This window comes from Humulus lupulus, chromosome 1 (assembly GCF_963169125.1).
Source record: "Humulus lupulus chromosome 1, drHumLupu1.1, whole genome shotgun sequence".
Lineage (NCBI taxonomy): Eukaryota > Viridiplantae > Streptophyta > Magnoliopsida > Rosales > Cannabaceae > Humulus > Humulus lupulus.
Window position 1 is genome coordinate 50,346,005 of NC_084793.1, and position 25,269 is coordinate 50,371,273.

Genomic DNA, 25,269 nt, shown 5'->3' on the forward strand with positions numbered 1-25,269 from the left:
CAGCCTGATAGTGCTCGAAGACGTCCTCGGAGTCCATACCTGCATAAAAGGAAGCAACTCAAGCAATAAGACTAAATGGTCATGTAGGGAACAAGGATAAAAGTAAAAGGATTACAAGTAAAGTACCCGGGCTACAACTACTAGTCGTAGCATTATTTACGGAACTACCTAGTTCCTGGAAGAAATCTGAGTTTAAAGAGGGAGCATTCCTAAAGTTGTCATCCCCATCAAATAGATGAGAGGGAATTGGCAAATGATTTAAAAGCGAGATTATTGTAACATTTACATCCGACGAATCGTCAGAAAGTTCGGTAGGCTCGCCAGCCTTTTGTTTTCCTTTGCCCTCAGGGACCAAGGGTTTCTCCGCTCGATGAGGGACAGCAGGTTCCCTGATCGTAACCCCAGTTGGCCTCCTCCGCGGAGGAGACACCTAGGGTTGCTGCTCGGGTTCCACTTCGGCTTGGACACCGCCCGCCGAAGGTTCATTCATCGCGGGTTGGGAACTCCAGAGGCCAACCAGCCTAAGGTTAGCCTCAATAACTAAGTTTTTGACACTCTTATCAGCATTTGGCATGCTGGCTAAGAGTGTTTCCCTTGACTCCATCCCTGGAGTAGGGATTGGGCGTAACCATGGGCCTGGAACACAGTGGAATGTCAAGACATTATGACAGGAAAACACTAAGTGAAGAAGCTACTGGCGTAAGAATTTTTACCTCCTCGAGTGAAGGCCAGGTTGTCTGCAGCTAGGTCAGGCGTAAGGAAGTATTCATGGTGATACCTCCCCATGTTAGAGATATGAGTACTGTCGGACAAAAAAGTGCGCCCGGTTTCTTGGTGGCAGAAATGAAAAAACCCCGTGCCATCTTGATTGAGGTTGGACTTAAGGTCGAAAAGAAAATTGACCTCGTGGGGAGTAGGTACTGGCCATTTTTTGAGTTTATAAAGGATATAAAGTGCGGCCAGCATTCTATATCTGTTTGGGGTGATTTGAAAGGGGGCTACTCCGAAGTAATTAGCCACCCTCTGAAAGAATGAGTGAAAAGGCAGGGTGGCACCTGCCTCAATGTGAAACCTCGACCAGGCGCTGTAAGCTCCGCCTGGTAGGTTGGCCCGCTGGTCGATAGAAGGTTTGACTAAGGTCACCCCTGTCAGGTTGTATTTATTTAAATAGTTGGCGATCATCCGCAGTGTCACCTTACTCTGAGGAACGACGTGCCACTCAATAGCCGGCTGGTCAGCATGTCGAGGGCGGGCACGCCTTTGGACATTGGTGTCAGGAGAAAATTCACCTCAACCACTGGTCGAGGGGGCATCAGCAGAAGGCTGGCCTGAGGAGTTAGGGGTTTTCCTTTTTTGAGCTTTTGTATTTGTTCGGGCCATTCTCTGGGTTAGGACTGGAGGAAGGTTTTGGCTAGGGCGAGAAAAAGGGATATCCGATATCAAAGTAGATGGGTTTTCTTTGCCTTCAAGTAGTTGAGCCAAGAGGTCATCTTCAATGGGTCTTTCTCCTCCCCAAGGGTCTTGCATATGAACTGCAAACAAACAATGGAGGAGATAAGACACATAGTCTGCGAAGTAGCGTGGGAGATTGGGATAACGTTGCTCGCGTCTAAGTAACCAGCAGCATCCTACCCCTATGCTAAGTTCGGTGCTAGTGGTTTGAAAAACGGATCAAAAAGGAAATAAAATGTTTTCTGGAAGAGAACTTTTTCAACTCTTAAAGGGCGGGAAAAAACCCAGTTTTTTCAACTAGCTTAAAGATTGAATTTTTACGTCGATCTTACGCCCTAAGCCTATGACCCTCACTATCAAACTAGTTCCTAACCTATACAAAACTGAAAGACGTTCTCTTACCCATCATTAGAAGGTTTATACGAAAATCCTCATAAAACCCTATTCAAGAACACGGGAAATCACAGAGCATAGTAACGGCGTGCATGGCATAATGAAAGGTTTAAAAGACAAAGTGATTACCTGGGCAAAGGTGGAGATTCAGAAAAAAGTAGAAGTTTCGAGTCGGAAAGACCTTCGGCTAGACGTCTGACTGGTTTCGAAGCTCTGGGTTTTGGAAGCAAAGTTCTTGAGGTTCTTGATAAGGATGGTGAGTAAAAAATTATAAGGAAGGAAAAGAAGTTACTTATAGGGGCTGAGGTATGGCAAAAAGTGGCAATCATTACTTTCCATTTTCGAAATGTGGGGAAGTGTATAAGCCGTCAAATTTTTTTCTTGAAGACTGAAAAGGCTTGATTAGGCATAATTATGTCACGGATTTCAAAAACGCACGAGGATCCTGACAGATTTCATGGGGCATATGAACGATTGTTTCCCTAAAGTTTCTTTATTGCTGGTCGCACTAAACAAACTTGGGGGGCAAATGTTATTCAAAAAACAGGCATGGATGACATGGCATACATTTAATACACGTGGCTGACATCTGGCAGGATTCATGCTCAACTATCGACCAGGAAGATATCTATTGGCGCAATGCTCAATCTCTATATACAACCAGCCTGGTCGTATACACGCTATACCCGGAGAAAATCTTATGCAGTTATGATCGAATCCGAAATTATCTCCCATGATTTCCTGAGTATCCGATTATTTAGGAAAGAATATTTGTAACAAATTAATGTAATCTTCCTTGAGCCTATAAATAGAGAAAGATAGCTCAAGGAAGGGGGACTTTTTGCTTTCTAATGATCTGAGATTAGAGTTATTCTATTTGATAGATTGCTTTGTTCTTCAGAGGTTTGTGAAACTCATTGAACCCTAGTTCTTTGATCACTCCTTTGAATCCTATATCAATAACGGTTCAAGTGGATGTAGGTTGTTACCAGATTCTGGGGCCGAACCACTATAAACTCTTGTTTGCTTTATTGTTTTTGTCATCACATTCATTTCAACGTATTTGTCCACATTAAGCATATTTGACTCCGTGTCAGTTGGCCAAAATCAGGGTCAACACCATTCATTCAAGATTTCTTACTTTAATATGTTATTGACTATTTTATTCATTATATATGATCTTAATTCTCTCGTACTAATACAAGATCATATTCTCATGAATGAATAGGGAATTTTCTTGATATTATTATATAATTAATTCAAACAATTATTATACCATTCAAATATAATAAAATTGTACTTTTATTTAAAACCAATTGAATGTCTTTTCATGCTTTTAGGGCATTAATCCTAACACTTGGTTATTCCCAATAGTGATCGGAACCTCTCTTGGCTGGTTGGTTCGCGAGAGGTTTCGAGATGATACCCCAAACTGGTTGATTCCAGTACTCGCTCCAGCTCTTGTTACTTGACTTTGTTGGGCTCTTTGTTCTTCTACCCTTTCTGCAATCCTACCTCGACGACGTCCCCTAGTCCACCGTTGGGGCGCCTGTTATTCTGTTGCCTTCCTCATCATCTTCTAATTTAGTTGCATGGCTTCAGCCAAACTCTCACGCAGCCTCTGGTTTTCCAAATCCACCATTGGCACAATCTCTCAGGATTATAGTAATAACCCTTGTTAGGTGGCCTAGACCCCCGACCAGGTTCTCGCGGGGCCGAGGACGCACTCCCTACAACAAGATTTTCTTCATTCATTGGCTGTTTTCCATGTCCTTGGGGATGTTCTTCTGTTTGGGGAGTATTTTCCTCGGGGGTTCTGGGTAATTGTTGACCATTTCAAGATCCAGGGACGTTGCCAGCAGGTGTAACCATTGTTTGTTCAACAAAAGGTTTGAAAAAACAAGCATGCTTAATACTCTCAATGAAAGCACCAAACTATTGATGACGTTTTTCGTCAACTAAAAATAAGAGTAATTAAGCAAATGTATAATTCAAAAAGAAAAGAAGAACAAATATTTTTACATGGTTCGATAGTTAAATCTATCTAGTCCATGAGTCACTTTTACTTATCTTTGTGGACACACTCAATTTCACAGACTTTTTGCATAAAAGAATTGAGTGTGTCCTCTAAAGACCATCGTCCAAATTATTTATAGGCCTAATATACTAAAATATCCTCCCCTAATTTTAGGGAAGTTACAATATATTTTGAAATACAAATATGAGCACTAAAATACAATTAATTGCATTAATTATAAATAAACATTCCTAAGCAATAGGTTGATTACACAGTTTAAATTAAATCCCTATGATTGTAGGGATTTTACAACTGCATACGTGCTTTAGAGCCTGCTTCATGTTTCGAGCTCAACATGACACCAAAGTTGCCTCTTCATTCACCAGGCTTTCGAGACTACCCTTCGGAATAAGCCTTTGCCCTCAAACTCCCCTTACAGACTCGGGTACGAATGACGTGGCGCCTTAATGCGACTGACTATTAATGTAAGTAGTCATGTCAACTGTAACGGCCTAATCTCCAGGGATTGTTACGGTGTGCCTTTTAAATAGTGCTAAACTCACTAATCGAGTCATTTGGCCATAATCGCGTAACTAAGTATGATTAGCGGTTTAGGGTTAAAATTTTTGGTTAAGATGTAACGTTTCACTAAAACGTTTACTATATACATTAGGATCCCAAAAATATAATTTAAAGGTTAATTACAAGAAAATATTTACAACTAGCCGACCTAAGCGGCAAAATAGGATTTAACCCTAGTTCCTCTTTCAACCCTCGGTCGTGGCGGTCGAGCAGCCGCATATGTACACATCATCACCTAAGCTCTCCAACTCAAGGATGGTCCAGCTTTCTTTTGCCTTTACATGCACCACATAGCACCCGTGAGCCGAAGCCCAGCAAGAAAACTCAATATGCTCATGAACAGTAATAACATGTTACTAAATCATAATGTACATGCCTAGCAATAGTAGCCCTATTCACGCATGCAAAATAGTCCAAACAATGATGGTTGTGGGCCACGCCCTCTTGTAAGGATGACTATAAGTCAATCCTAAACAGATGAGTGATTAACACTGGAGGTTCCAATAACCATGTTGGGGCTTATAGCCTTGATTAGATGAGTGACAGAGGAGTAAGTCACTATCATGGGTTCCGCACCCTCAGATGAGTGACTGATGAGTAAGTCACTAACTTAAACCAGATGAGTGACTAATGAGCAAGTCACTAACATGGGTTCCGCACCCACAGATGAGTGACTGGTGAAAGAGTCACTACATAAACCAAATGAGTGACCAGGGAGTCACTAGAGTGGGTTCTGTACCCTTAGCCATGTGACGATGTGGTCACCTGGACCTTCTGGCCCTGACTCTAAGTGACTAGCCATAGGCTAGACAAGCGCTTTTAGTTTTCATCGAACTTGGGGTCGGTCCGATATTAATGCTCATGATGAGTCATTCAATGCTGAAATCGATTAGATCTAATCTTTTTGGCTCTGCGTTCATGACGCTTATGCCACTCCTGACTCATAGGTCAATAACATACGACCAATGCTCAGTGCTACTATTGAACTTGAGTAGTAAGTCATAGCTTCACAGTCAGTTCTGTCACCATTGCCGATTCTGACTAATAAGTCAGTGCCACGCACAAGTAAGCAATGCAACCCGGCATACATCATATGTCAAATATCCAAATGTAGGGAATTCAACATGCTTACTTAACAATTACTAGCATAATTACGATCATGCACAAACACAGAGTGTAACGCCCTACTTCCTTAGAGCCGTTACTAAGTGAGTTTTTAAGACGAAATAGTGTGCAATGAACTCGCTAACCGAGGTTTTGAGCAAAAGTGTGACTAATTAAAAGTTAAGGCTGTAATCTTTGAAAATGCGTCGTTTCATTAAAACTTCTATCATTAAACATTTGGGATCCCAAAATAAGGTTTGAAAACTAATTACATCTTGAAATAAGGTTACAGTTAAGAAATCATAAAATCATAGATTATTACAGCCATTTTCGAATAAACCCCCAACCAAAGCAGTCGGGCAGGCCAAACATGTACGCGTCGCTTCACGCTCTCCGTACTCATGGTTGGTTGACTCAGTCATTGCCCTTACCTGCAACACAGAGCACCCGTGAGCCGAAGCCCAGCAAGAAAACTCATGCAGAACATAACATACGCAGTTTATACAGTTTATCATAACAGATAATCCACAGATAAACAAGTCAACCATTAGACTAAGCAAACACGGCCAAGCCGCCCCAGAGCCTTACCGAAGCCTGGGGTATCGGTTCTCATCACGAGGATAACTCATGTATCCCTTGGGTCCCACCCTGAATATAGCATAACACATGAATCCACTGGGCCCCGCCCTGACTATAGCATCCCATGTGCTAGGTGTTACTTTCGGCCCCACGGCCGCCCCAGCCTACGCCGTACTCGGCCCTTGCCGTTCATTTCATCATAATCACACATATAGTACATTCGAAATGAACATTCACACACATCACAGTTCATTTAAGGTTAAACGTTTGCACACAACACAATCTAGGGCCATGCCCTGCAATCATCTCATCATGCAACATGCAATATAGGGCCATGCCCGACAATCACACTATGGGCCCACGCCCTATCCTATGGGTGTTATAGTTTTCTTACCTTTCCAATCAATAGCTTAGATCACCTGACTCCTTGAGCACGATCCCACTCGAGCCTTAGCGCACACCTAGGCACAAACATAGGTCAAAGTCAACACCGAACCCCAAGTCCGAATACCTAGCCTCGGGACCAATCCCGAGCCCCCGGGAAGTCCCAAATCCCCAAAACAAAGTGGCGGAAACAAGCCCCGAACCCTAGGTCAAAATCCCTCATCAAAACTCAAAAATTCCCCTCTGTGAACAGTGCAGCGCTACAGCGCTCTAAAGAGGGCGCTGTAGCGCTACAAGCAGAACACCCCTCCAGAAACAGGGACTAGCGCTACAGCGCCCACTGACTAGCGCTGTAGCGCTAGTTGCAGCCCAGAAATCCCAAAATCGCATTTCTGCGATTTCTTTCAACCAATCTCAAACCAAACTTCCCCAAATCTTTACCAAACTCAAAAATCAATCATATGATCACTCTCCATTCATCCCAAGCATCCCAAATCCTCAAATCCCAAGAACATTTATCCCAAATCTCAAAATCTACCATGAACAACCCTAAACCAGAAATTCATGCAAACCACAAAGATAGAGTCTTAGAAATCATACCATTGCTGCAAATTTCGACCTTGAATCAACCCTAAGCCTCCTTAGCTTGCTCTCCCTCAAAGCTTGCCCAGAAATCCCTAAAATTCCCATCAACTCAGCTCAAAACACAGCTTAAACCATCAAAACCCTTAAAACCGAAAATCTCTAAAACTTACCTCAAACATTGATGTGTTCTTGCCAAATCTTCAAGTCTAACCCGAGATCCTTGATGCTCAGCCTATCCTTGCTCTCCACTAAGCTTTGCCCCAAGAAAAATGGAGTGGAATGGTGCAAAAATGCACAAACCGACCCTTTGGAAAACCCACCTGTTTTTCTCTCTTTTCTTTCTTTCCTTTTCCTTCTTTTCTTTCTTTCTCTCCACAGCCAACACTCTCTATAAATCCCACAAAGTGTAAAGCCTCATAAATCAATTTCTAAAAGCCAAATGACCAAAATGCTCTTCCTATTAATTCTCAATCCTTTTGTCCAAATAGGGCCATTTTAGTCATTTTACCCAATTCCCGCTAATCCTCAAGTGTCTCTAATATTTTCCCGTTGCTTCCCAACACCCGATAAACCACCAAATAAATACCCCCCATCATCAAAATAAACCTCAATCTATTCTCTGAATTCCTGCTTATACCCCCGGGCTCGCCCCGAGCCGGGTATAAATTCCTGTCATCACTTTCCGCTAGCCTGCTCACTGGGATCGCCTCGAGTCACAAAGCACAGATACATCCACATACCATTGTGGCCTCAACAATCATCACATATCAATGCAGTTATGTCCAACATGGCCAAAATTACAATTATGCCCTTCTAACACGATCCGGGCCTACATGCATACTAACATACATAGTCATGCATCTCAGATAAACAAATAGTCATATAACATGCTTTAAATCATAACCATGCATTTAAATCATTAAAATCACACATAAATCCCATCATGCCCTCCTGGCACGCTAATCAAGGCCCTTAAGCCTTAATAGCGGATTTGGTTCGTTACACAGAGACTCAAGCTCTGATCAATCTCATATTCAACATTCATGGCATGCCCTAATCACATGTTTCTCGTGCATCACATGCATCACTTATTGGGTGCAATTTTCTTACCTCTGGTTCGAGCGAAAAATAACAATTGAACGACCCTTGAGAACGATCGATCCTTTAATCCCTTAGCGGTCACCTAGTCATAACCAAATATAACCTCCATTATAGAAAATCAACATTAAAAGGGTCTTGACCTAAATCTCACTCCCGGGACCCCGAACTGTACCCAAACGGTGAGTAGATTCGATCCCGAGCCTTAGGAATTGAAACCCCGGGCCAAAAATGCTCAAAAGTGCCCAAAACATGCATCATGAAAAATAGGGTAGCGCTACAACGCTGCCCCCTAGCGCTACAACCAGGGGAAAATTTGCCCTGGCTAGCATTGTAGCGCTACCCTTTGGGCGCTATAGCGCTAAGACCAGGCAGATTCACCCTGGTTTTCCCCTCCTTCGAATCCTCCATTTCCAACCTGAAAATCAAGCTTCCAAACTTCTTTCAAACTCCCAAATGAACCCAAATACCATGTACGCAAGTCCTACACATCATAACCCAAGTAACCCTAGCCAAAACTTCCATAAAATTCTCAACTTTCCAACTCAAAAACCAAACTGAAAACCAAATGAAAACAGAGCAAGAACTAAGGTTTTAATGGTCAGAAACTCACCTCAATCTCAGCTTAGCACCATCTTCAATGGTAGAGCATAACCCAAAACCCTCAAGGCTTGGTTCCCTAGCTTGGTTCCTCAAAAAGAGCCTCAAAATCCAAAGAGAAATTAAGAGAAGAAGAAGAACGGGAGAAGAAGATGAAGTGCTCTATTTTCTTAAGCTTTCTATGGCTTTTTAATGATATATATCCTTAAGGTAAAAAGACCAAAATGCCCCTAGGTTATTTAAAGTCCTCTTAAGGCCACCTAGGGTAAAACTGTCATTTCCCACCTATTTCGTTAATCATAATTAACACCCTCCAATTCTCGTTATTCTCAATATTCTCAAATGCTAATAAATCATATCTCATTACCCTTTAATTCCCGGCAATGTTCTAATCCTCAAATTATCCCGAGACTCACCCCGAGCCCCGAAATTAACCCCGTTATGACCAGACCGATAACTTGCATTCCATGATCTTCTCATGTCGAATGGCTCGAACAAATCCACATATAATGTGGTATTATTCATAATTCACTAACATGCATGTAAATACACAATTACGCCATCAACGGGCCAAATTACCAAAATGCTCTTATAATTAAAAATAGACCCATATGCATGCATTTATCATCATATTATAATATAATTCACATAAACATGCATATAATCATTTAATGGCATAATAAATCAATTATGGCCATCACGGCCTCCTAATCAAGGTCCTAAACCTTATTAAGGATTTTAGGGCATTACATCAACTACCATTTACATATTTAATCTTCACACCTGCAACCCTACATTTCGATGATACTTTTCATATCTTCGAAATTTTGGTGTAACACAAACATAGGATATCAAATGATCGTTATTATAAACATAGGGTACTAAGTGTTTATTTCGATAAAAGATATGGTACCAAATGAGTATTTACTCTTTTCAGTATTCTACAACAAGCTATCATTTTATTCATTTTTATAATTTTTTTATTGATAAATTAATTTGAAACAATGAAAGAAATTAATTGATACATTACTTGAAAACTAGGACTATAAAGTATTATAATTATTATTAAAAAAATTCTTCACTTAAAATAAATAATTTGTTGAGGTTAAATATTATTTTTTTGTAGTTGTGATAAAGTTTTAGTGATAATTAAAATTCACATTTAGAAGTTTTGTATAACTGTGATGTATGAAGATAAACATTAAAAAATATTGTGGATATAAAAAAGAAAGGAAGAAAATGAAAATCTATATAAAAATTTATCTACATAAATTATTTATATAAATGTATGGTAGTTTTAAGTAGTCCCTCTAAAAGAAGACTGTTAGTGCACTTTTGTATGTTTTCGGCATTTTGGCGGTGTATATTATAGTTATAGCAATAATCCATCAGTTTTCAAGAAATTTTAAATGATTTATCATGTCGAAATCAAAGTTCAAATATTTTGTTTCGTACAGGTATAGAAAAAAAAAATAAACACATGTGCAACAAAAATATTTGAATTTTATTTTTAATACATTGAATTATTATAAATATTACAAAAATTAGTATAATGTCTGTTATAACTATAATATAGCAGCTTACATAAAAAAAAAATTAGGATTCTAACTGGCACTGAAAATACAAAAACAAAAAAGGGTTTATACTTTTTTGGACCTTGTGTTTTTTCTCATTATTTGTTTGGACCTTGTGTTTTGACAAATTACTTTTTGGACCCTATGTTTTGTAAAATAGTTAAAATAGAACCCTAAACCCGATTTTGATCAATGTTTTCTCAACTAAAATCACAAATAATTTACCAAACTTACAATTCAGAACAAAAATAAAATCATTCTGCTTAAAAACTTTGTTGTTATATTCAATTTTTTCTTCATCAAAATTGAGTTTAAGGTTCTATTTTAACCATTTTACAAAATATAGGATCCAAAAAATAATTTATCAAAACACATAGTCCAAACAAATAATAAAATAAAACACAGAGTCCAAAAAAATATAAACCCAACAAAAAAAAACACCAATAATCATCAAAGAACTACGTGAGAATTTATTTACAAACATATATTAAACTTCATAACAACGATGTACCATTATAGTTAATATATATAGTGGGGTCCTCCTGTAAAATATGCCCACTAAATTCACAAAATATATTATTATTATTATAGTGGGTCCCCCTGTAAACTTTTTTTTTTGTTGACAAAATATATTATTATTATAATTATTACTAAGCGAATTATTATATTTGCATTAGGTATATCACCTTTTTTTTCATGAAGTTATACGAATCAGTTTAGGGTTATCGAATCAAATAGAGACTTTAGCTGTCAATCTATAAGTGACATCCATTTTCATGCCGTGAAAATGACAAATTGATTCTACTACATCTTCCTCAATAAAAATGAATCCACTAATACAAAATTTGGTCTCTTCTCTTTTTCTTTAATTTGTTTATTCATTTATTTGTGGATCCAATACTTGATACGTCCATCTATTTGATTGGATGAGTTTTAAGATATTTGAAATTAACTGATGTGATCTATGATTAACATCAAATCTAATTATAATATTAATGAAGTAGCTATCAGTCTTAGTCTCCCTAACTCAATGTTGGACCCTACATTTATATATTTTAATTTATTTTGAATTATCTATTTAAATTTCAAATATGAATTTAACAAAATGATTAGGACTATTCTATTAAACATACTTTGAATTTGATGGAACATTCAAATCACATATTATTTTATTTTTTGGACGAAAGAAAAATTAAAAGATAGATTTTATCTTTTACTTTACCGTCATATTTGGAAAGAATAAACAGATTGGATTTACTTAGAGAATTTTTCTAAGGAGTTTATAGCGTATTTCTATTTATACCTTCATTTCTTTTCACTTCTTTTCACACAGCTTCTTATCTAAAACCTTCATAAATTTTGAAAATTTCTTTTTTCACATACTTTCTAAAATAAATTAAGTACAACATTGCCCATTAGTAAATACTTTTATTTTTATTTTTCCCACTTTTATAATTTATTATTAAATAAATTTAAATATCGTTGACACGCTTAATTAAAAAATTATAATCTTTTTAAGGATAAAAAACTCAAATCATAATTTTTAATTTTACTTTTTTAACTGAAATTAAGAACAAAAGATAAACATAAATAGTTTTAAACTAAAAAATTATATAATAAGAATTAAATTAAAATATTCAATTTTGATGCTTCTAAAAATTAAAGTATTTAATTTTTTTATTAAATATTTTGGAGGAATCATAGAATTTTTTTTAATATTTAATAAGGATATTTAGGTTAATTTAGCCAACCAATATATTTTGTAATAATTAATTAAATAAAATAGGTGTAAAGAGGAAAAAAAAAGATAAGTATCAATACTCAAATCCGAGTTCAAGTTATAAAATTAAGAAAAATTACTATTTTCGACCCCTCAGTTTAATCTTGATCTTTCAATTTAAAAAAAAATAACTATTTGTTAATTTAAATATAAAAAATAACCTCTTTGTTTGATTTTAGTCTTTAAAAAAAATACTCTCACTTAAAATTTATTAATATATTTAATTTTTCATATAAATAATCTATAAAATATAAAATAAATAAACTATATATTTTTTGAGTTTTTGGTTTTTATTTATTTAATTTTAAATTTCTTAATTTATTTCAAAAAAATTAGTGCATTTTAGTAATAGTAATTTTGTCTTTCTCGAAAAAAAATTTGGACTAAAAAATAGGCCATTTTCTACTATTTCAAAAAACAAAGGATTATTTAAAAAAAATAGAAAATAAACCACAATTAATCTTGGTAATGAATTTAAACGGAGAATGGCAAAATGATATTTTCGGTCAAATTAATACCATATTATATATACAATAAATTAAAATAATTTATTTCTATTGAAAATCCAATTATAACATTGTAGCCATTCTCTTATTTGTGTGTATATGATACACTTTTTTCAATTTTATATGGATCTTTATTTTTAAATTTTGTATTAACTAAGTTGGTAGGAATTCTCTTATAGGAGCTTCACTTTAAGCCCTACCGGTAGGGCTTTCAGTGTTTACAACCCGTGAACAATTTTCGACGTGATTTTTTTTATAACCGTGTACATTGTAGCTATTTAGAGTATCCTGCAAATTTTTAGAAAATTCCGAATAGTTTACAGTACCGAAAACTAGGTTAAAACATGTTGTTGCACGCGTGACTAATTTTTTTTATGCTCGTGGAAAACAACATGTTTGAACCTAGTTTTCGGTACTGTAAACTATTCGAAATTTTCTGAAAATTTGCAAGATGCTCTAAATAGCTACAATATATACAGTCATAAAAAAAAGGTCGCGTCGAAAACTGTTCACGGGTCGAGAAACACTGAAAGCCCTACCGGTAGGGCTTAAAGTGAAGACCCTATAGAAAAATTGTCTATATAAGAAAATTCTCCTATATATATATATATATAAATATATATACTAGATACAAGCAACATGCAATATGCACGTTTGTTTAGTTTTATTTATAGAATTTATTAATTATTTTTATCAAATTTATATTAATGTCATATAAATTTGAAATAAATATGTTATTTTAATTAAATAATTTATTTATTTATTTTTGTTTAAGTTTATGTTTATTCTAGTTTGTTCTAGTTTTTGTTTAAGTATATGGAAGTGACAACAATAGATTATATATTATATATTTAATGTAATTATTAAATATTATACGTGAATGTTGGTAGTTTTTTTTTTTAAACAATTTGTTGTTGTACGCCCTGATTTTCCCACGGGCTGATTAGCAAGCTGAGCTGCGGCCTAATCATGATTATCTCGTGGATCTCCCCAAGACCGGAGCTTCCATCATAAGGTCGTACCTCCTTAGCTCAGGGAAACCCAAGGGTTCACCAAGATTGCCTAAGACTTGAGCCTGGACTCTGAAGGCCGAAGGTCGAGTTAAGTATCCAGCTCGTGGTACGGGCAGAATATGGAGGCTATGACCCTTTGTAAAGTCAACACACGCAAGGTAAACGTGCATATATCAGACATCACGTGTCTGATATGCCCCTGACTTCTCGGACACGCAGCAAGAACGTGCGTATTCAGACACCCACAGCTAGGTTGGGCCGTGCGACCCATTATCTCCTTACCTATTGATTTGACCACACTTATGTGTCAGGTTTAGGAATTAATCATGAATGTCACAGAGTTGACATGATAGGTAAGAAGGTCACGGGATGACCTTCTTACCAACTCCCAGGTGCCTTCTCCTATAAATATGGGGACTCTGGGAGTTGATAGGGGTTGGATGATCTCTTGTAAGAAATATCCTGTAATCATATACCCAGAATAGAGCAATAATATTGACTAGTGGAGTAGAATGATTTTAACCTTTGAACCACTTAAAAACTGTGTCTTGAGTCACCCTGTCATTTCGAAGATCATATATCTGTTTCGGTTCATTATTAGCACTAATCTATTTCTCTTCTTTTCTTAAATTACCTGTTGGCGAAGAACCGCGTCAATAGTTGCTAATTCATAGTAGATTATATTATATGTTTAATATAATATTATTATAATAAGTGAATTTAAGTTTAATTAAATTTTATTGAAATTATAAAACATATGATTTTATTATTTTTAAATAATTATTATTATAAAATATCTCAAAAATATCATATTTTAATTTGTTTAATTATTTATTATTTTTAAATATTTATCATTGTAAGATATCTCAAAAATATCCTACTTTAATTTTTTTAATTATTTATTTTATTTAAGTTTAAGTATTTACAAACTATTGTTAAATATAAAAATATTCTGTTAAATATAAGAATATTCCGTTAAAGTTAACCTTTAAAAAATAAAAACCGTTAAAACCAATAATTTTCATTATCTACACACTTATTATATATAGATATATATATATATTTATATTATATTTAAACAGTATTTGAGACTTGAGGACAATATGAATACTTTTTTTAAAATCTTTATCTACCACATCTCATAATACAATTAATTGCAGTAGCAATTGCTTACAGGGCACATGTGAAAATATACTACAAAACTTTATTAATGTTGGAATAAAATGGCACATATATATTAATGTATTATGCTATTATAAAGTTTGTTACAAAATAATGTGATCAATTATAATATAAGTATCATGGGGTATTAATATGTCATGGAATAAATATGTAGAAACTATAAATTATATTTATAATTTGATGAGGGGTCAAATTATAAATATCAAAAACTGATATTATTATCAGTTAATATATATAGTTGTGGTCCTTAAGAAACAGAACGACGCGAATTCTCTCATTCCCCAACACATAAAGAAACTGTTTTCTTGGAAGATCACAACCCTCTTTGTATCATCTCCAACAATAGTTTTAGGTTAGTACTTCTACTCTTGTATTCACCTTTTTTTTTAATTTAGCAAAGAATCTATAGAATTATGATTTAGGATTTCGCATATATGCATTTATAATAACATGACTTTGAATTACGTGTTAGAAATTATTGTTTGTTCATATTATTTGAGTGCATTAAAAATTCTAACAAGTTGTACCAGTGCCACCTTTATTGAATTGATTGAAAATTTGATGATTTTGTTGAATGAAATTTAAGGCTTCTATAAAATTAGGGTTTTGATTATAAGATAATATTGTTGCTTGTGTTATTACTTGATGGTATTTATGTGCATATTTTTATGTTTTGGTATATGTAAATATATATATATATATATATAAATTGATTGAATTGATCGACAGTAGTAAAACTATAATTTTGTGGCTGTTATGTGTTATTGAAATTTCTTGTCTTCAAGCTTAAGGAATCAAATCATTGTTTTGTGACCATATATATAACAATTGAAGTGTTGGCACAATTGTTTAATAAATAATTGATTCAATTCTGACAAAGAATATAATTTAGTTTATAGATTACAGTGACAAATTTTTCCTTTTTCATATTATAATATTTTATATATACATACTGTTTTGGCTTCAGATTATTATTATGTTTTGGTTAATAACAATTAAATTCAAATTTTGGTTTTGAAATTTTTTTCTTAGGATGTCTGATATTTTATATAAATTAATTTAAACAAAACATTACCAAAGTGATCTCTTTTGTGTAGATTAATTTAATTAAAGTATCAAGAAAATTATGTGTATGTAATTCATGCATTTTTTAATATTTGGCCAAGTATCATGCATACCTGTGGTGATAAATATATGACAATTGTAAGGTATTCTATGTGAATAATATGTTTATCCAAAGATTGACATATTGTTTGACATGATTTATTGTCAATGTTTGATTGCTACAACAAGAGTATCGCTTACAGTTAATATTATTGTCCAAAGACTTGATATTGATGTTGTGTTTGGTATCTTGAGATGAGATTAACTATTCTTTGAATTTATTGTTTTATATGGATTCTTATGTGAGCTCGTTTTGTTATTTTGTTATATATTTAGTTAATTTATCTACTTCTATCACAATAACGGCCAACATTAACTCTATTCTCATGCTTAATGAGACAAATTTCAATGACTGGAAAGGGGAATTACTTGTAAACATTGGTTGCATGGAATTAGACTATGCATTAAGGCAAGAACAACCTTCACCTCTTACTACAGAAATCACTAATAATGAAAAGATGGAGTTTGAGATATGGGACCGTTCTAATCGCATGAGTCTAATGATCATGCGACAATGCATTCCAGAAGCCTTCAGGGGCATAGAATCTGAAGAGATTACTAAGGCCAAGGATTTCCTCGATGCAATTGAGAAACGTTTCACTAGAAACGATAAGGTTGAAATGACTTCACTTCTGGCTTCCTTGATGTCCATGAAGTATAAGGGTCGAGGAAATGTTAGGGAGTACGTTATGGAAATGTACCAAAATTCTTCAAAACTTAAGGCACTTAAGATTGAGATTTCTGAGGATTTACTTGTTCCTATGGTTTTGGTATCGCTTCCTGCACAGTTTAACTAACTCAAAATTAGTGATAACTGTCAAAGATAGAAATTGACTCTAAATGAGCTCATTTCTCATTGTGTGCAAGAGGACGAAAGGTTGAAGCCAGATAAGACTGAAAGTGCTCACTTGGTTAGTGCCTTTAAGGATAAGGGCAGGAAAAAGAAATATGAGAATGAAGCTACTAAGGGTCAAGCGCTAAAGAAACAACTTAAGGAATCAAGAGGTTGTTTCTTTTGTGGCAAGTCTGGACATGTGAAGAAAGAATGTACAAATATCACGCATGGCGTGCAAAGAAAGGTATGTTTCTTACTTTGGTCTGTTCTGAGGTTAATTTATCTTCAATACCTGGAAACACTTGGTGGATAGATTCTGGTGCAACTACTCACATAAGTGTTTCTATGCATGGTTGCCCGAGCTACCAAAAGCTAAGTGATGGTGAAAGACACGCCTTTGTAGGCGATGAACAATCGATAGAAGTGGAAGTAATTGGTCATTTTAGGTTGTTATTAGGAACTCGTTTTTATTTGGATTTGAAAGATACTCTTGTTGTACCGTCTTTTAGACGGAATTTAGTTTCTGTTTCTTTGTTGGAAAATCTTGGATATTGTTGTTTATTTGGAAATAATTAGTTTAGTTTGTCTTTAAATTCAAATGTTGTTGGAACTGGTTATTTAAATGCTTATGACAACCTTTATTTTCTAGAAACAGTTGTATCTTATAATGAAACCTTGCATGTGGAATCACGTGGCATTAAACATAAATTAAATAAGGAAAATTTAGCGTCATTATGGCATAAGCGCTTAGGTCATATCTCAAAAGGTAGAGTTGAGTGCCTAGTGTCTGATGGCATTTTAGAGTCCTTTGACTTCACATACTTTGATGTCTGTGTAGATTGCATCAATGGAAAAAAATACAAAAACTAAAAGATTAGGTGTTGATAGATCTATAGATGTCTTAGAATTTATTCATACCGAAATTTGTGGGTCACTCCCTACGACATCTTAGAATGGTCAACAATATTTCATAACATTCATAGGCGATTACTCACGTTGTGGGTACCTATATCTCATTCATGAAAAATCACAGTCACTAGATGTATTCAAAGCTTATAAAGTTAAAGTTGAGAATCAACTCAAAAAAAGGATTAAAAATGTCACATTTGATCGTGGTGGTGAATACTACGGTATATATGATGAATCAGGTGAACAACGTCTAGAACCATTTGCTAAATTCCTAGAGGAATGCGGTATTGTCCCACAATACACCATGCCAGGATCACCTAGCATGAATAGTATTGTTGAACGACAAAATATGAATCTTAAGGATATGGTAAGGAGTATGATTACTCATTCCACCTTACCTGAGTCCCTCTGGGGGTAGGCTTTAAAGATAGCAACTGACATTCTCAATCGAGTACCAAATAAAGCAGCTGTAAAAACACTTTATGAGCTTTGGACAAGCCAAAAGCCTATTCTAAAGCACTTTCACAGATGGGGATGTCCAGCTGAAAGGCCTTATAAGTTTAAAAGAAATTGGACTCCAAAATAGTGAGCATCTACTTTATTAGCCATTTTGAAAACATTAAGTATATTAGCCGCAATTTACTCATATATATATATAATATATATAATAAACTATATGTTTTGTATATACTTTAATAAAAAAAAAAAAAGACATTTTCTAATAATAAGGTATGTAAAGCATTTTATTATATAAAAAATGTAAATTTATATTTATCATATAAGATTTTATTATTATTTTTTTGAAATTTTTTGGAATAGTTAATTGTATGAAACATTAATATATTTGAGTATTAAATTTTAATTTGGAGCAAATTTTGTTTTTTGTTTTAATTGTTAAATATTATTATACATTACTACCATTTTAAATATATATATATATATATATATATTGCATTGAAATACATAATAAATACTATTACTTTATTGAATCGGATAAATGTAAGTGTTCTATTTTGAAAAAGTTGCAAAGAAAATATTTTTGAAATGATATCAACAAATTTATTATAATATTCTTTTGCATACCAATTACTCACTTAATTATTAATTTATTGGTGTTAGTCTAATAATTAAATTTAAATACCAACAAAAATATGAAGAAACACTTTATATATAGAGATATCTCTTCTGTATAAAAAATTTGTAGATAACAAAAAAAATTTGGTTTTAACCGTTTTTTATTTTTTTCGTTATCTTTAATGAAGTATTTTTATATTTAACAGTAGATTGTAAACATAAATTAAAATTAAATAAATAAATAATTAAACAAATTAAAATAAGATATTTTACAATAATAATTATTTCAAAATAATAAAAACATACATTTTATAACTTAAATAAAATTTAATTAAACATAGAGAAAAGCATAATTAAACACCCTTACGTTTAATAGTGTGTTTTTATTTATTTATTAAAATTTAATTAAACATAATTATATAAAAACCATACATTTTATAAAAAATTTAATTAAATTATATGTTTTAATAAATTTAAAATTCACATATAATATTAATAGCATATTAAACATATAATATATAATCTCTTGTTGTGAAAGCGAAATTCAAAAACTAGAACAAACATAAACTTAAACAAAAATTAATTAATTAATTAAAATATGATATTTTAAAGATATTTTATGATAATTAAAAAAATTAAATCATATTTATCATTTTTTTTAATCTTATAAATTTGTGTGATAGTTTTTTTTTATCAAGTGATTTGAGCTCTTTTTCTTTATCAAATTCACCAAAGGATATTGTGAGATACATTAGAAACTAAAAATAGTTGATGCATATATACTATTATACACTATGACTTTTTCTGTTCTTATGTTATTTTTTTTATTAATTTATTTTTAAATATTATTGTAATTTATATATGTGTTATGTAGCCATGTAAATATATATTTATGTCAATGTTGTGTTTAGATGTCATATATGTATAGATTATTGATATAAATATTTATATATACTATAAAACTATAATTCATTTTATAATATATATATATATATATTTAAAAAAAAAGTAAACTAATTATTAATAATATTTTGCCTTAATTTTTTTTATACATTTATGTCGTACATTACATTAAATATCTTTTATTTATTTTTATGATATTGTTTATTTATTAAAATTGATATGATAATTAAAAAATATAATAAAAATACATATTTAAATAAGCATGTTTACAACTTTAAAATGAGTAAATATATTTATGTATTTAGCTTCCAACAAGTTTTGATGATATATCCAATGATTAGAATATTTTGAGAATATATGCAAATAAAATTATGAAACTTCTCTTAGGAAAAATGTATCGTGTCACCTTTTAAAAATGGATGCGTTGTATTAGTAAATTCTAGAACTCTTCCTGCAAACAATGTATTATTTCATTTGTTCCAAAAAAAATGTATTATTTAACACACACACACACAAAAATAGTAACAATTTGTTAAAATTTAAATGAATTTATTTATTTATTATTGTGGCAAACAAATTATAGCATCATCCACATGAACTAATAGAATTTGCTTCCATAGTTTTTTGCTGTTTTAAAGAGGAAATGAAAAACTAAGTAAAATTGTATCATGCAAAGTTTTTAAATTTGTTTATCATTGAAAAGTGTCTCATATACACTCAATTTACAATTATCGTTCTTTCAAATTTTAATGTTTATCTAACGTTATGCTTCTTAATCACAAATTTGATTCATGATTTATAAAATTATTAATCCTCAAATTATTGTTAAACTTGAAACAAAAATAACATGAGAACCGAACAAGTAAAATATTCTTAAAATTCAGATACCAAAAATTAATATGAGGGTAATTTTACAAAATTTAGATAATTGATATTAGTCCTATAATGAAGTCTAAAATAACAATAGTAATAGTACTTATATTTTTTTATTGAATTGGGAGTAAGTAGGAGGATTACGGCTTATACTAGTACTTAAATGAGGTTATTATATAAAAAATTTACGAAAAATGCTAAAAGGACACGTGTGAGGCACATCCCATGTATCACACGTGTGTTTGTGGTACTAATCATGACACACATGCCAAATCATTCTTCAGAATTTACTTCGTATGCCACTCAGTGAGATATTGCAGCGGCCATAGCCGGAACTCGATCTCTGAGGCTGGGAAGATGAGTGACAGAGGCTGAGGGGATACCCCCCGCACGGAGGAATTGGTTAACGATGGCGGCGCTACGCCCGGCGACGAGCTTATTCCAGGCCTGATCGGCCTCCTTGCCGCGCTTTTGGTACACTTCGGTGGCGTCAAGGCGATGAAGTTTCCAATCTTTGATATACCTAAGTCGATTAATGTTGTCCAATTGTCTACTAGCCAATTTACAGGTATTTTTCTTAATTTCATTAATGGCTTCTTCGAGTAACTTAGACCTAGTTTTTGGGTCCAAATGAGTTTCATTTCGGAAGTACTTGTCGAATTCAGGAACCCCGATTGCCCGGCGGATCCCTTTGCTGTAATCGGCATTGGGGTCGAACATTTGTCTGACCTCTTCGACTAATCCGTTACGGACCATTTCGTCCACGCGTTTGGAGACATAGGAGTGGAGAATGGGCATGGAGACGTCGACCCAGAGGAAGCAACAGTCATATCTAGACCTGTAGTTATCGTCCACCAAGTGTTCGATGAAAGAGTTTGATCCCCCAACGATGATTGGAAGCTTGCGGTGGCTCAAGATATCTTCCATGGCGAGCGACGACATGTCACAGAAGTCTTGGGCTGTGAAATCCGCATTGGGCTTTACTACCCCAAGCAAATGGTGGGGTACCCCACGTTGTTCTTCTTCAGTGATCTTGTTTGTGACTATGTCAAGGCCTTTATATATTTGCATTTTATCTGAGTTTATGATTTCTGCAGGGAAAAGGGTCGCCAAGTCAATGGAGAGCCTGGATTTTCCAGTACCCGTTGCCCCCATTACGATCACCACCTTGTCCTTTGGACGCCCTTGACTAAAGGTATTCAAATTCAGTCCACATGGTGGAATATGCACTGCTGGTTGCAATTGTTTGCATACAGGCATCATTTTTGGAGACTATATCTGTTGAATAACAAAAAAAGAAGGGAAGAAATTTAGTATGAATGGGAAGAAAGTAAATTCCGGGTTTTGCTCTGAATTCAGTTCAAGATATCAGTGCGGGTAAAAGTAGAAGAAATGGTGGCAAAGTTGATATGAGAAGATAGTACAATTAAGTTGGCAGCCTCACCTTCGGACTACAATAAATGTTGGACGCGGCAACCTGAAAGAGTTTAGAGATGGTCTGCAAACAGGTAACACGTACTCTTCTTGCCTTTATTGTTAAATTCTAGTATAGAAAAAGGGTAATAAATGCAAGCAAACAAAATATTTAATATAAAGTTCAGCCAAACTCTTAACTCAAATAGCAAGGTGTAACCAAGTATTTATAAGGGCTATATAATATATACGCCAAACGTGTCAAGTGGAACTTACTTTTCAACTGAAAATAAAAAAATAATAAAAAAAAGTGGTCACAGTACTATTCGCTTAGTGAATAGAGAGTATAAATATAGTTATTCTCTGCAGAAAAGTTTGATTTCTTTGTTTTCTTTCTTGTGTTTGTGACTTCTATTTCTATTTAGCGCTAAAATAATTTCAGAACATGGAGGGGAAAGGGATGGGCCAAAAAAATAATGTACTTAGTGGTTTTGGTATTATTGGATGAAGAGAGTACTGAACAATTTGCATTAGAATATGACTTTTTATTTATTTGGGTTTTCTTCTTTCAATGCTGTTATTGTTCTGTTCGTAATTTTATTCAATCATCTGTTCGCAAGCTGTTGCACCAGTTGGATGAACATATTAGTTTGAATTAATAGGGGAAAAAAATTATACTAATGTGAGCGTATTATTATAATTCACTCGCTTATCCTAAGTTTAAGCTTGAAGTTTATTTAAAACAAAAAGGATTATACAAGTGCTTCAGGTAAGGGAGAAGGTTATTGATATATAATAATCCAAAATAGTAAGTTTCTTTTGGTCAATTACAAGTATTGTTCTTTCATACACTTCAGTGATTAAGATTCTTAAAACGACATCCGATTGTTACGACAATTGGAGTCAACTGTACATGCAATTGAAACTAATATCCGATTCCTTTTGTGCAAGTGGTTTTGAAAAAAAAATAAAGAAGAAAAAAAAACTTTCTTGACCTTGGATTTGGGCATATCGATCATATCTCAGCCACTTAATTTTTTTTTAAGTGGTGCCATCTGGTTCATTAAGGCAATCATTTGTAAAAGATAATTTGGGGAAAAAAATATATATTTAGACACTATAGAATGTACATGTAATCATGTACGGATGATCATTTAATTGGTTCAAAAGGGATAATACTTTTGCTTTTCCTTTAGTTTTAATCTGAAATATTAGAACATTATAGCACATCACCACATCCTCTCTTTGAAAAACGAAGCAAAGTTAAGATCCATTATTATAAATAAATAAGTTAGTGCACACAGCATTACTTGTAATCTGATTCTTTCTTTTTGTCTTCCATAACTTGTTATGCTTTTTTGAAATTGGTTTCGAAAATGCTTCTTCTTGTAGAACTATAACAAAAGTCGTCACAACTCATTACTTACTAATATGCCATTCAAGATAACTTAGAAGCCAATCACTCGTACATATATTTGGAAATCACTTTTTACATAAATAGTAAATCTTAACCACTTCGAGTTTGAAAATACTAGTTTGTATTAAAATAAATAAAACTTTCGAACATAGAACCATTGAGGAAGATTTGGATAATCTTGAAAATTAGCAAAACTATGGTGAGAAGATGGTGGGAAAAGATATCTAAGATAAGATGGAAAAGAGTTTTGGTTAAATTTTTCCTTCTTTTGTTCCTGTAAAACTATCACATCGTCAGTCATTCATTCAGGCGCAGAACAGAGATGAAATGGGTTTCATTCAAAAGTGCTAAAATCACGCTTAACTCCGAGATTTTAGACGATGTGATGCTCTGACATTCAATCATAAAAAAAAAACTAATAATTCAATCATTATTATATGGCTATGAACTTCCTATCCTATGAATAACTACTCATCAAAAAGTAACTTGTTTCTATTAATTTTCAATAATTTTAGCCGACGAAAAGAGTGACTCTATGGTTACAGCTGGCCAAATTTATAAATAAATAAATCAATAAAAACTGCTCTAGTTGATTGCAAAATTAAGGACAAGTACATTGAAATGATTCCAAAAGTAGAAAGATAAGGATTGAAATGATTCTATGAGAAAACAAGTATGAAATTATGGAAAGGAAAAAAGACGAAAAATGATTGAAAAGAAATGATGATTGATTAGCCACCAACAATACCATTATTTTAATCGGTATATGAAAGTCAAAAGATTTCAGATGAGCATTGAAATTTAGACGGCCGTACATCATTCCAACTTTCCTTTTTAATTTTTTTTATCCAATTGGTAACTATATTTTACTGCTAACACTATTTACTACTACAAACAAATAAAGATGAATCATTCATTCCTATTTACACGTTAATATTGTATTTTTTTTTAAATGTTTATAAATATAATATGATCCTATTTAATATAACAATAGTTATAAAAATGTCACATTATTATTTTTAATTTTTAAGTGTCTTTAGTAAGTTAAATACATTTTATTTTCTAAAATTCGTTTAATATTTATTTTATAATTTGACAAGTAATTTTGAATCTACATGTGAAATATTGATAGAAAATATAAAATTATCTCTTTATATGACAGGGATATTTTGTTAACAATTTATTATATTATTAAAATGTGAAATATTTAACTTGAGTATCATAAAGAATGTAGAAAACTAAGAAAAGGATTCAGATGTAATTGCTGACATTAAGCTTTGATTTCTAATGAAATTTATCTCTCTTTCAATGAAAGAAAGAAGGGAAAATACCAGTTTGACCATGTGTTTTACTCAAATACGCGAACGATCCATGTGTTTTCTTAAATGACAATTCAGTCCATGTGTTTTACGAAATTGATCAAAATAATACCTTATACCCAATTTTGATAAAAAAAATCAAATATAATATTTCATTATCAGTTCTTCGACTACTTTCTTCGCTTCTCTGAACCCATCGCATCACTAATGACTCGAGAATTGATCTTATAATTGAAAATATTTTGACCAAAATCCGGTAGAGGGTACTATTTTGATCAATTTTGTAAAACACAGTATTTGAATTGTCATTTAACAAAACACAAGAGTCAATCGCGTAAATATTATTTTCCCAAGAAAGAAAAAATGTTGAAAAGGTTGAGAAAGAGAGTGTTGCTATCACTTTTATTTAGGAGTCATATATATATATAAATATTAAAATAAGAGATAAATGTGACAAAATATTTAATTTAATCTAAAAATTGTACTTAAATACCTAAATATTTTATGTCACAT

The 25,269-nt window shown here is 33.2% G+C and overlaps 1 protein-coding gene across 1 annotated transcript; it reads right to left on the reverse strand.

Moving 5' to 3' along the window:
• Window positions 1-20,595: 20,595 nt before the first annotated feature.
• Window positions 20,596-21,870, reverse strand: LOC133792215 (adenylate isopentenyltransferase 3, chloroplastic). The gene has a single exon (XM_062230132.1). The coding sequence runs from the start codon at window positions 21,868-21,870 to the stop codon at window positions 20,911-20,913; it is 960 nt and encodes a 319-aa protein (XP_062086116.1). The 3' UTR covers window positions 20,596-20,910.
• Between the last annotated feature and the right edge of the window lie 3,399 nt (window positions 21,871-25,269).

Excerpts from the sequence above, each read along its gene's own strand:
- LOC133792215 (XM_062230132.1), bottom strand. The coding sequence starts at position 21,870 with ATGATGCCTGTATGCAAACAATTGCAACCAGCAGTGCATATTCCACCA.